Source organism: Haliotis rufescens, unplaced genomic scaffold, assembly GCF_023055435.1.
Source record: "Haliotis rufescens isolate VD_foot unplaced genomic scaffold, xgHalRufe1.0.p SCAF_1, whole genome shotgun sequence".
NCBI lineage: Eukaryota > Metazoa > Mollusca > Gastropoda > Lepetellida > Haliotidae > Haliotis > Haliotis rufescens.
Window position 1 is genome coordinate 89,540,392 of NW_025963779.1, and position 14,732 is coordinate 89,555,123.

Below are 14,732 nucleotides of genomic sequence, written 5' to 3' on the forward strand. Positions count from 1 at the left end.
CTATCATTGTGCTATCAGTGTAGCAACAAACCTTTATACAAGGTGCATGCATGATGACGCTTCCTGAGTCTTTCGAACTCAGTATGACGAAGGCTTCTGAACATCTGTATGCTCTCCGCCAGATCTCTTGCCCACACAAACTGATGACGATATCGACCATGTCTGCCTCCTACAACACCATACCAAGAAGACAGTCAGTATCCATCTAAATTACACTGTTACAATAAACAAGGATGAGTGAGTGAGATGGGGTTAATGTCGCAATGAATAGCATTCCAGTTATATCATGGCGTGTCAGCTTACTGCGAGAGTAAATCGGAAATAATGCAGGTCAAAGACGGTTACCCCTTTGGTGAAACCTATGAACACAGGTATAGCGCTGACAAACCTAATTGGAGCGAACCGGGATTTGAACCTACAATCATAGGTTTCTGGTGTGCCCAAGGGATGCAATTCTGCACAGTGAATTACAGCGCCTTAGATGACCGGATCACCTGTGCCCCACACTGAATAAGAAGAGCTTTTCACAGGCAAAGTAATTCTTCACAGTGAATACAATAAAGCAACTTGATCCAAATTACCACATCACTAAGCCTTCTGGCGATGTTCCTCTCATGAAATGTCCAGCAGGTGCTTGCTACCATCCCTCCTGTATGCTATCATGTTATTACTACATATTGATGTAATGATTACACAACATGGAACAGTTCCCACCTTAGCATCCATCATCTCCAGTTGCACCGGGCAGCCATCTCTACACTTCCAGCTCTCATCATCTTCCTGATCTGTGTCAGTGATGGTGCCCAACATGAAGTCGTACACCACAGGATCATCAAGGCCCTTCCTGGTGGAGGTCACATGTAATATTGGATTTATAGACCTTCCTGGAGGAGGTCACATATAATATTGGATTTATAGCCCTTCCTGGAGGAGGTCAAATGTAATATTGGATTTACAGCCCTTCCTGGAGGAGGTCACATGTAATATTGGATTTATATCCCTTCCTGGAGGAGGTCACATGCAATATTAAATTTATATTCCTTCCTGGAGGAGGTCTCATGTAATATTGGATTTGCAGCCCTTCCTGGAGGAGGTAACATGTAATATTGGATTTATAGCCCTTCCTGGAGGAGGTCACATGCAATATTGGATTTAAAGCCCTTCCTGGATGATGTCACATGCAATATTAAATTTATATTCCTTCCTGGAGGAGGTCTCATGTAATATTGGATTTGCAGCCCTTCCTGGAGGAGGTCACATGTAATATTGGATTTATAGCCCTTCCTGGAGGAGGTCACATGCAATATTGGATTTAAAGCCCTTCCTGGATGATGTCACATGCAATATTAAATTTATATTCCTTCCTGGAGGAGGTCTCATGTAATATTGGATTTGCAGCCCTTCCTGGAGGAGGTCACATGTAATATTGGATTTATAGCCCTTCCTGGAGGAGGTCACATGCAATATTGGATTTAAAGCCCTTCCTGGAGGAGGTCACATGCAATATTGGATTTAAAGCCCTTCCTGGATGATGTCACATGCAATATTAAGTTTATAGTCCTTGCTGGTGGAGGTCACATGCAATATTTTATTTATAGTCCTTACTTTGGGAGGTCACATACTATACTATAAGAGTAACGCTATTTATCAGGGCATTATCATTTGCAGAAACCCGAGGTCTTCCATTAACTGCCTGACGAAGGAGGACAGTTGAAAAGACTGAGGGCTTCTGCAAATGATAATGCCCTGAAAAAGAGCGTTACGATTATTATTGCTAAAATGGATGGAATTTGTTATCAAATGAAAATAAACAACAATGACGGTTTTGAAACAGTTACTGCAATCAACATGAATTTCACTGATCCACTTTTACAAATATGTTTTAGTCATAGAACAAACCAGATGATGTCTCTATTGAACGTGACGTCACCTTTCCCTATCCCCATGATATCACCTAACAACGGGCGTGATAATGGCCTGTCGTCAAGCAATATGAGGGCATTATCAAGTGGACAGTGGCCTGCTCATTTCTGATAACATACAGGCAATGATAATTCTATCCATTTTAGCTGTAAATAATAATAGCCCTTTCTGGAGGTCACATGCATTATTTGATTCATAGCCCTTCCTGGAGGAGGTCAGATGTAATATTTTATTTATAGCCCTTCCTGGAGGAGGTCACATGCAATATCTTATTTAAATAGCCCTTCCTGGAGGAGGTCACATGCTGCAATGGATTTGTAGCCCTTCCCAAAGGAGGTCTTACAATACATGGTTATAACCCTTATTTCAAGTCATTCACATTTTGGTCATAGCCTTTTCATATCACACACAATTTTACAGTAATCTAATATCAATGATATTAGATACTTATCCTGCTATTAAGAGTTAAAGACTGTCTGCAATTTCCTACTTGTTCCCGAATCCCATAACACAGAGCCAAACCACTCCTGACAGAAAGCCACCACAGCCCACGCTCGACCTCATGCCGTGCATTCCAGCAGGACGGATGGGTAGGTCCTAGAGAGTGGTCTTAGCAGGATAAGTACCTAATATCATTAATATTAGATGACTGCAAATTATTTTTTATCCTATTGAGACTGTCTGCAATTATCACACAGTTGGAGTGGGAACTGGCAAAAGCTGCAAGCTGAAGCCCAGATGGTGACTGCCGAATGTAATAGACTACCATCTCCATCCAAGGTCTAACTGTAATTCATTCTCCATCTAAACCCTGGTCCAACTGTGCAGTGCTCTTTCTTCTCTAGTCTCCATCTAAACCACGTGTACTAGGGTGTAGAGAGGTGAGACAATGGTAGGCACTGCAATGAGAATACAGTCCTTGACAACACAGCCCTAACCCTGTAAATATACCCCCATCAACTCGCCCTGGCAAGCCATAAAAGGTTTTAACCCAGTGCAGCAAGAGATGGGAACAACGTACCTATCATCTCCTTCGAGGATTGGTTAGTTGTTGAACCAACACAAGAGGTCCTAAATTGCAGAGCCAATGTCAAAGTCAACGCCCTAATACCAAGAGAGTTGTGACTTCCAGTGGCAGTAGATCAGAAAGTCCATATGCCTCTAGAATAGGAATTCTTAACCAGGATGCCCAAGTCTTCTTGAAGACCTTTATAATAGTCAACCATTTTGTAAAAAGAAATGCTTTCTCTTTCACTGAAAGGGAGGCTCGACCTCAACAAAACATTGTAACGCTCTATCAGGTCACAGTGATAAACCTTCTAAATCCTGTTCCCTGAGAATAGAAGATAACAGTGCAATGGTAAAAAGTCTGTCCTTCTGGTCAAGTTGTTGCATTTAATATTAACTACTAAATGACTTTATCGCACGTATCCAAACCATTGGCTAATTACGTCCGTAACTTAATCACCCCTTGTAACTGAATGACCCCCGGGTCAGCACCCTGCACCGTGCACCGTGCCCCGTGCACCGTGCCCCGTGCACCGTGCCCCGTGCCCCGTGCACCGTGCCCCGTGCAAGCATCATCCCTCCTTTGTTACATCTCTATGGTCCACCGTCTCTCTTCAAGTACATGTGTTTCACTGTAACTAATCCCTTTCCCACCCACCCCGCCCAGCTTGCCACTCCTTCTCAGCTGGTATTTGTCCTTTTCACCTTGAATTCTAATCACTTCTTGTTTTCAGCGAGCATCTATTTCAGGTACCAGCAGACCAGATTGTATATATGTAAATAAACCTGTACATATGTTAAAAATGGTTCAACAATGCATTATCTATGTAAATAATAGGTTTTCAGGGTGCTTGTATGTACGTAAATGACTACTTTTTAAATGATTTTGTTATATATAAATAAACATGCCTTATAAATAGCTGTGTATATGTGAATACCTGTCTCAACAATAAACTATGTCGAGGTGTGCGGGGTTCTTGTGGGCTACACTGATAGTAACAAATTAATTTGCTTCCAGAGTTGTACTCGTGCTTAAGGCTACCTGCTTTTCAGGGGGAACCTGGTCTGTCCCGACTTTTCAGCCGTGGAATCGTAAATATGTTGGGCAACCAATTGTCATGTATATTGGCCCGGGGGCGGGAGTTGTCTTGTCAGTTGGGCCCGCGGCGGTAGTCACTGTTTTGGCCACCTACCTGGGTGCACGGGCATCCACAGCTTGGTGGGCAATGCCCCTCCCTCGTATATTGCATGATAACTGATTCGTAGCAATAAAGTTCTTGAGCCTAAAGCACCTTGCCATGTTGAAGTCTCTCAAACTTGACTTGAGACACATTGAAGGCGAAGTCTGGATATATCTTGTGAGATTTAGTAACCCCTTAACATCTGAAGTTGATGAAGAGAGAAGAGGGAATCAGTGACGAACTGAGCAGCGCCCGAAAAGGATGATAACCTATTTCTTTGCATGAGACACAGACAGGTCCCACTGCCTTATTATATAGAGACCAAGGGAATTTGCAAAGTGCTGGACAACAGCTGCACTGATTCCTAAATAAAATCACTGCTGGTAAGGGTGTTCTCACAAGCTGGTCCGAAAAAGGTGAGAAAAGACTGGCAGTTGGTTGTTGTTGATCCGGGTGGTAAATAAATCAATGTTAGGAGAGTTTCCAGTTGGAACGTATGTGGTAAGAAAGCATTTAGGTTTCCGCTCCACTCTGTGGCAGCCATCATCCCTGGGTGGATATTAAATAAAATAATCATACCTGAAAGGAAAGGTAGATACCCAAAAAAGAAAAAAAAGAAAAAAGGATTCTGGGGAGCAACCCATAACCCTGCCCCGTCGGAGTGACGAGGAGGAAGAGGAGGTGCATGGCATGATGGGAGTGTGCGCGGTGAGTGATTCTGGTGGGGAGTGTTTTGGCACTGTGTTATGGTATTCAGAAACAAGTAGAACAAGTCGGTAATTCCAGAACGTCTCAACAGGATAAGAAATAGTTACACTATTAGTTAACATCATTTTTCAATATTTTAAATAATTATGACAAAAAATCTGTTCTAATCTGGAAGCAAACATGACAAATGGAATAGAAAGCTTGCCTCTTCTTAATAACATCACTTACATGGTCAGCCTCAGGCTCAGATCTCTTCCAATGATTGGCACAAATGTAACTGTATTGAAGTATGTTGGCGTTAGAGGGTGAAGTAGGTGATATTCAATGCTTTTGCTCGGCCACAACATACACCCAGAGAGGCCTGTTTTGATGTGATTTTGCAGAATAAAGTGGCCATCTTTTCTGATATTCTCTTTCTTTATTCGCGATAAATCCCGCATTGCAATATGGTGGGGGCCCAGGAAACTTGGCTTCACATAATTCTCTATTTCCTGAAATGAGAAAATAGTTTGTGCTCAATTTGAGCTTAATGTTTCTTTGGACAGTAAGAAAGACAGAAAGAAGAAAAAGAAGCAGAAGGGGTTTATGATATTGGTCAATGTCTGGTATACCAAGTTGTGTAGCAGAAGTTGGAATAAAGAAAATGAAAAATGGAATAATGAAAGTAGCTTGTCGCATTTAGAATCTCTGGCACAGAAAAAAGACATTAACTGAATATTAATTTAGAAAGTCATGACCCTGGCCTTCTGGATTCTGAAGTTTACTTACCGCAAGATGGGAGATGCAACTGCGACACATACCGCAGTGATGACACAGCAGCATCCGGCCGACATCACACACACAGCACCTGAGGAGAAACACACATCTATGTACTGGTGCCACAATGTCTACTTCTACAACACAGCAGCATCGGGCCGACGTCACACACGCAGCACCTGAGGAGAAATACACATATATGTACTGGTGCTACAATGTCTACTTCTACAACACAGCAGCATCCGGCCGACATCACACACACAGCACCTGAGGAGAAACACACATCTATGTACTGGTGCCACAATGTCTACTTCTACAACACAGCAGCATCGGGCCGACGTCACACACGCAGCACCTGAGGAGAAACACACATCTATGTACTGGTGCTACAATGTCTACTTCTACAACACAGCAGCATCGGGCCGACGTCACACACGCAGCACCTGAGGAGAAACACACATCTATGTACTGGTGCTACAATGTCTACTTCTACAACACAGCACGTCCGGCCGATGTCACACACACAGCACCTGAGGAGAAACACACATCTATGTACTGGTGCCACAATGTCTATTCTACAACACAGCAGCATCCGGCCTACGTCACACACACAGCACCTGAGGAGAAACACACATCTATGTACTGGTGCTACAATGTCTACTTCTACAACACAGCAGCATCCGGCCGACGTCACACACGCAGCACCTGAGGAGAAACACACATCTATGTACTGGTGCCACAATGTCTACTTCTACAACACAGCAGCATCCGGCCGACGTCACACACGCAGCACCTGAGGAGAAATACACATATATGTACTGGTGCTACAATGTCTACTTCTACAACACAGCAGCATCCGGCCGACGTCACACACGCAGCACCTGAGGAGAAACACACATCTATGTACTGGTGCTACGATGTCTACTTCTACAACACAGCAGCTTCCAGCTGACGTCACACACGCAGCACCTGAGGAGAAACACACATTTATGTACTGGTGCTACGATGTCTATTCTACAACACAGCAGCATCGGGCCGACGTCACACACGCAGCACCTGAGGAGAAACACACATCTATGTACTGGTGCCACAATGTCTACTTCTACAACACAGCAGCATCCGGCCGACGTCACACACGCAGCACCTGAGGAGAAATACACATATATGTACTGGTGCTACAATGTCTACTTCTACAACACAGCAGCATCCGGCCGACGTCACACACGCAGCACCTGAGGAGAAACACACATCTATGTACTGGTGCTACGATGTCTACTTCTACAACACAGCAGCTTCCAGCTGACGTCACACAAGCAGCACCTGAGGAGAAACACACATCTATGTCCTGGTGCTACAATGTCTATTCTACAACACAGCAGCAACCGGCCGACAGAGGTGGTTAGAGTGTATGACCTGTGCTGGGCCTCATACCCTGACTTGAATATCAGCCGGCTGCCATGACTGCACTTACTCCCTCACTCACCCCACAACACTGAGTGACAGATACACCTGGCAGGTGTCATGTGACGTATGGCTGCTGACCCATGATGAAATAAACATCATATGTGGAGTGAATAAAATACTACATACTGATATTTGTCATTTGTCTTAAATATAAATGTTATGAAATTTAATGAAATTTAATGAAATTTAATAACATTTTGATCTTAACAAGTCATTTTTCATGTACACCTTTTTAAAAAGAATATAAAAAAACCCATCCTTATCATGAAAATTCTAAATAAACAATAATAAACATGTTGATGTAGCTGGTAAGGGTATACAAGCAATGTCTCTTCAAAACAATATCACATAATTAGTCAAAAAGTCAAAGCATAAAATAACCCAAGTATTTTGGTCTGGTGAGACAAGACGTGACAAGACAATGATGAGCTACCTGTCTATCCGAGGACTGACAGTGATCTTCCTCCGGCGAGCAGACCCCTCGTCCACAACATCCTCTCCCGGGTCCCCTGTCTCGACAACAGGGTTGATGGCGGCGAGGTAGCTGTAGTTGTGGTAGGGGACGATACTGGCAATGTCTGTCAGGGCACACAAGACATGGAGACACATTGATAGAGTTGACTTAACACCTACACCAGTGAGTGAGTGAGTATGATATATTCGGCCCCAGATCCAGACAAATATGGGTAAAAGTTCCAAATTCATGTCATAATATTCATGATAACTACAGTCTCGTTCCTGAGGAAAGATGACTTGTATTATATCATTGAAAACAGGTCCAGTTGAGTTAATAGTAATGACAGTTATTTTTGCCTTTCATACAGTGATGAGCTGCGTATCGAGATGGTGCTGTTCCCTGTTTAACCATCCAGATTTAACACTGAGGTGTACTGTATATAGGGTAACTAGACCCCTTCAGTTTTTTATATATATTTCCAGTGGTATATAATCCTGTATCCATCATTCCCAACACTGTATCCCACATTCCCCAACACTGTATCCCACATTCCCCAACACTGTATCCCACATTCCCAACACTGTATCCGACATTCCCAACACTGTATCCCACATTTCCCCAACACTGTATCCCACAGTCCCAACACTGTATCCCACATTCCCAACACTATCCCACATTCCCAACACTGTATCCCACATTCATAACACTGTATTCCACATTCCTAACACTGTATCCCACATTCCCCAACACTGTATCCCACATTCCCCAACACTGTATCCAACATTCCCTAACACTGTATTCCACATTCCCAACACTGTATCCCACATCCCCAACACTGTATCCCACATTCCCAACACTGTATCCCACATCCCCAACACTGTATCCCACATCCCCAACACTGTATCCCACATTCTCCAACACTGTATCCGACATCCCCAACACTGTATCCCACATTCCCAACACTGTATCCCACATCCCCAACACTGTATCCCACAATCCCAACACTGTATCCCACATTCCCCAACACTGTATCCCACATTCCTAACACTGTATCCCACATTCCCCAACACTGTATCCCACATTCCCCAACACTGTATCGAACATTCCCTAACACTGTATCCTACATCCCCAACACTGTATCCCACATCCCCAACACTGTATCCCACATTCCCAACACTGTATCCAACATCCCCAACACTGTATCCCACATTCCCAACACTGTATCCCACATTCCCTAACACTGTATCCCACATTCCCAACACTGTATCCCACATCCCCCAACACTGTATCCCACATTCCCAACACTGTATCCCACATTCCCCAACACTATATCCCACAGTCCAAACACTGTATCCCACATTCCCAACACTGTATCCGACACTCCGCAACACTGTATCCCAAATTCCACAACACTGTATCCCACATTCCCAACACTGTATCCGACACTCCGCAACACTGTATCCCAAATTCCACAACACTGTATCCCACATACCCAACACTGTATCCCACATTCCCCAACACTGTATCTCACATTCCCCAACACTGTATCCCACATTCCCCAACACTGTATCCCGAATTCTCAACACTGTTTCCCACATTCCCAACACTGTATCCCACATTCCCAACACTGTATCCCACACTCCCCAACACTGTATCCCACATTCCCCAACCCTGTATCCCACAGTCCCAACACTGTATCCCACATTCCCAACACTGTATCCGACATTCATCCCACATTCCCCAACACTGTATCCCACATTCCCAAACACTGTATCACACATTCCCCAACACTGTATCCCACATTCCACAACACTGTATTCCACATTCCCAACAATATATTCCACATTCCCCAACACTGTATTCCACATTCCCAACACTGTATTCCACATTCCCCAACACTGTATCCCACATTCCCAACACTGTATCCCACATTCCCAACACTGTATCCCACATCCCCAACACTGTATCCCACAATCCCAACACTGTATCCCACATTCCCCAACACTGTATCCCACATTCCCCAACACTGTATCCCACATTCCCCAACACTGTATCCCACATTCCCCAACACTGTATCCCACATTCCCCAACACTGTATCCAACATTCCCTAACACTGTATCCTACATCCCCAACACTGTATCCCACATCCCCAACACTGTATCCCACATTCCCAACACTGTATCCAACATCCCCAACACTGTATCCCACATTCCCAACACTGTATCCCACATTCCCCAACACTGTATCCCACATTCCACAACACTGTATCCCACATCCCCCAACACTGTATCCCACATTCCCAACACTGTATCCCACATTCCCCAACACTATATCCCACAGTCCAAACACTGTATCCCACATCCCCAACACTGTATCCGACACTCCGCAACACTGTATCCCAAATTCCACAACACTGTATCCCACATTCCCAACACTGTATCCGACACTCCGCAACACTGTATCCCACAATCCCAACACTGTATCCAACACTCCGAAACACTGTATCCCAAATTCCACAACACTGTATCCCACATACCCAACACTGTATCCCACATTCCCCAACACTGTATCTCACATTCCCCAACACTGTATCCCACATTCCCCAACACTGTATCCCGAATTCTCAACACTGTATCCCACATTCCTAACACTGTATCCCACATTCCCAACACTGTATCCCACACTCCCCAACACTGTATCCCACATTCCCCAACCCTGTATCCCACAGTCCCAACACTGTATCCCACATTCCCAACACTGTATCCGACATTCATCCCACATTCCCCAACACTGTATCCCACATTCCCAAACACTGTATCACACATTCCCCAACACTGTATCCCACATTCCACAACACTGTATTCCACATTCCCAACAATATATTCCACATTCCCCAACACTGTATTCCACATTCCCAACACTGTATTCCACATTCCACAACACTGTATCCCACATTCCCAACACTGTATCCCACATTCCCAACACTGTATCCCACATTCCACAACACTGTATCCCACATTCCCAACACTGTATCCCACAGTCCCAGCACTGTATTTCACCTTCTCCAAGCAGCGTCAGTTTGTCAGCTCGTTTCTTTGCGTTACTCTTCTCTTTCTCGTATTTACAGTGGAGTCCACGGTCGTGCCCGGCCAAGACAATGGCTGCACTGAAATGGTAAATCAGTGTTCTCTCCAGCGCCATCTCGTGACTCTTCCCAGCAAAACAGCTCCGACAGGGTGTCGTCACCTAGGAATGTGTCAGAACTTTGTTCAGCGGAGTTATGTGGAGTTTCAATGTGTGGAACACTTATAACAAACTGTGTTGAAAAGAACAGGATGTTTGCAAATACATCACTCCATTACATTCTTGGTATATCGTTTCATATAATCCAGAACTTGGCTTGAGAACTTAGCTCCTTCACTACTGCAAACCAAACTGAAGATAAATCACAACCTGACAGTGCGTGTGCCGATGTGGTGCATTGATGAACACACAAATATCATGAACTCCACATGCATGGCATCACACCCCACTGTCGGCCACTCTACCCTGGAAGCTGATCTTTCGTTGCATGCGGAATGCCTATTTTCCAAAAGTGCGGTGTTCACAGCGATTTTAAATTTGTTCCGCATTACATGATACACAGTGACATTAAGACTTACATAGGCATAGACATTGAACTTTCGGATGAGAAACTCCACACAGTGACTGACAATGTTGAGAGTTGCGAAGAGGCTTGATCGTGAGAACTCTGTCGTTGTGTGGTTGGCTGTGGTTAAACATGGCAGACGGGCACTGAGGACAATCACCGGCGACCCTGGAAACATGCAGGATGATCACGTGAGATATTCTTTCATGTTTGTTATACTAGTCAAACCAGGTAAAAGAATATCATTTGGTTTAATGTAAATATTGTCGTACACATGAGAGTCTATTTATAAGGTTTCAAGTTTACTTTTGAAAAATACCTTCAAATTCAAGGGTTTATTTGACGTTCCACTATAATTTGTATTTTTTAGAGTAAAAATATCATTAATACTTATCCTGACTAATACTAATGGCTTATCTCATCTTATTTCTGAAATGGAGTGGAAACTTTCTGTGCTGTCTTCCCAGAGAACAGATCTCACTCTAATGCAACCCCCGGGCCGCGCAGGCGCACTGGAACCATGTGACCAAGCCGGTATACTCGTCACTCTCTCATATCCCTTACCTAACGGCCAAAACACACATCAGGGGCCGAGGGGACGACTGTGTAGGTACTCCAGCGTATGAGTCAAGATAAGTATAGATGATTTATTTTTTTTTAGATGAGGTAAGCAATTAGTATGAGTCAGGATAAGGTAAAATAAAATGGCTACAGGGCCTGGCTAAGATTGGCAGGGCCTGGCACAATTACACACGAAACAATTGGCATATTCAGATGATAAAACATACCAATTGGGGCATCTCACACACCAAGCATATGGGTTCATTTGAGTGTGACAATTTCTAGCTCATCATTTTTAAACAATATTTCCGCCTTTGAAACATAAACATAAAAGTTCAAAACTGCTTTTTGGCATTGTGTAGAGCTCCTACCATCTACATCGGTGCCCTTGTTAGTCTGTAGTTCCACCAGCACCCACACAGGCCCTTGCTGGAAGACAGCCCCGGTCCTCCACAACAGAGTGGGGGGAAACACCTTCATACACTGTCTGCAACACACAAGCAGATGTCATTAGGATATAGTGCAGGGTTAGACATCCTCATATGCCATTAGGATATAGTGCAGGGTTAGACACTGCCATATGTCATTAGGATATAGTGCAGGGTTAGACATCCTCATATGCCATTAGGATATAGTGCAGGGTTAGACACTGCCATATGTCATTAGGATATAGTGCAGGGTTAGACACTGCCATATGTCATTAGGATATAGTGCAGGGTTAGACACTGCCAGATGTCATTAGGATATAGTGCAGGGTTAGACACCGCCATATGTCATTAGGATATAGTGCAGGGTTAGACACCGCCATATGTCATTAGGATATAGTGCAGGGTTAGACACCGCCATATGTCATTAGGATATAGTGCAGGGTTAGACACCGCCATATGTCATAGGATATAGTGCAGGGTTAGACACCGCCATATGTCATTAGGATATAGTGCAGGGTTAGACACCATCAGACTTCATTAGTAATGTGTGTGATATTGACTGTGTGAAATGCAAAATATTTCTCTTGAACAGAGGGACTTTCCATTGATTATCCCTAGGACATGGGGACTTTCTGTAGATTATCCCTACGGCAGGGGGACTTTCTGTAGATTATCCCTATGGCAGGGGGACTTTCTGTAGATTATCCCTACGGCAGGGGGACTTTCTGTAGATTATCCCTACGGCAGGGGGACTTTCTGTAGATTATCCCTACGGCAGGCGGACTTTCTGTAGATTATCCCTACGGCAGGGGGACTTTCTGTAGATTATCTCTAGGACAGGGGGACTTGCTATAGAAATCCCATGGTGCAGAAAGTCCCTGCTTTTATTCTTAGAATACAAGGCCCCCATATAAACAATAACATGACTGACAGTGGGGAGACAAAGACATCACTGGAGGTTTGTTAGTATACATAAAGCAAGGTTAGAGACACCAGAAGACATTATTGACATGTCAACCAGGATCACACTCATCAAGATGTTACTGTCTTGTGAACCAGGATAGCACTCATCAAGATGTTACTGTCTTGTGAACCAGGGTTAGACAGATCAACATGAAGAGAAGGGTTAGACACTGGAGCCTATAAGAATTCAGTCACATACTGATGTACTATTTACCTGATGAAGACTGGGAAGAAGGACTGTGGGAGGCCAGGCAGGAATGTGTAGAACTTCTGGCCCTGGAGTGTGCTGTGTGGGCAGACGTCCTCCCAGAGTTGGCACTGTAATAACATAATAGCAGGCAATCTCAGACATTCAGGCCACAGCACATGAAACCAATACATACATTCATAAGCCTGTCAGAGGCTTCTGTCAGATGAGTAGTTTTAATAATGCATGTTTCCAACAATAAACATATGAATAACACGTTTCATACAAAATAAATAATGCATGTTTCCTACAATAAACATAGGAATAACATGTTTCATACAAAATAAATAATGCATGTTTCCGACAATAAACACATGAATAATTCATGTTCCCCACAATAAACACATGAATAATGCATGTTCCCCACAATAAACATATGAATAACACATGTTCCCCACAATAAACATGATAAACATATGAATAATGCATGTTCCCCACAATAAAAATATGAATAATGCATGTTTCCTACAATAAACATATGAATAATGCATGTTCCCTACAATATCCCCATGAATGATCATTAACAAAGTGTGTCCACTCACCAGCTCCACGGCAGGGTGTGTGGGAAGATGAGACGTCAGGACGTAGCACTGTGAGGAGCTGTCTGTGGCAGGGAACGGCAACATGAGACCCAGCTTAAGGAGGAGCTGGAGCAAGCCTTCAGCCTGTACACAAACATTGGGATTACACTGGGATATAGAAAAGTGGTCTGATTCCAAACTTATTTCCTGCTAACGCTTCATCAGCTGGGCTTTTACAAGTGCTCAAGTACTCAGGCCTGGGTCGGTTTCATTAAGGCTCACCAAGGGGAGAACACTCTGATTGTCTTTGCTATTAAGCAGTCACATGTTAGATGTAATGGCATGTGTTTAGGTATAACGGATGGCAATTTCACAACAGTTTCACTATTTCTCAATGAATTTAAAGGAAATATATATGCACGATGAGACTTAATATTACCATCAACACACATTATATACTGATCGACAAAAGAAACGCGAACCATAGAATCATAAAGAGAAGTTTGTACGTTAAGAAGAGATGTTTCCAATGTGTACCGCTTGATGACAAAATTAACCACCTGTCAAGTGTTACCACAGTGACTTTATTCTTATCACAATATGCTGCACGTAATTTCCAAACTGGAAACTTTACACGCAAGTCCTGCATCTCAAGTCGTAGAGCAATGACGTCTCATGTGATGCGTTCATGGGCATCGGTTCACATAACATACCAGTACATTGGTTTGTGCATTGAACCAATCTAATATCTCATGAATATGAGTAAGTTTTCATATATTAACCAACATTCACGTTTCTTTGGTGGTGAGTATATAAACCAGCAACTGTGATGTTCTCAGCTTGTAACATTATTTTTATTACATAT

At 43.6% G+C, this 14,732-nt stretch overlaps 1 protein-coding gene across 1 annotated transcript in view; it reads right to left on the minus strand.

Annotated features, from left to right (window-relative positions):
• LOC124134238 overlaps positions 1–14,732 on the minus strand; it is a 99,382-nt gene that overhangs the window by 65,643 nt on the left and 19,007 nt on the right. The window contains exons 13-22 of the mRNA XM_048403249.1: positions 13,889–14,011; positions 13,314–13,417; positions 12,080–12,195; positions 11,161–11,315; positions 10,558–10,744; positions 7,474–7,618; positions 5,589–5,667; positions 5,049–5,311; positions 715–844; positions 32–169 (exon numbers count right to left, since the gene is read on the minus strand). Of these exons, the coding sequence (XP_048259206.1) occupies positions 32–169; positions 715–844; positions 5,049–5,311; positions 5,589–5,667; positions 7,474–7,618; positions 10,558–10,744; positions 11,161–11,315; positions 12,080–12,195; positions 13,314–13,417; positions 13,889–14,011 (1,440 nt within the window). The remainder of the gene's footprint in view (positions 1–31; positions 170–714; positions 845–5,048; positions 5,312–5,588; positions 5,668–7,473; positions 7,619–10,557; positions 10,745–11,160; positions 11,316–12,079; positions 12,196–13,313; positions 13,418–13,888; positions 14,012–14,732) is intronic.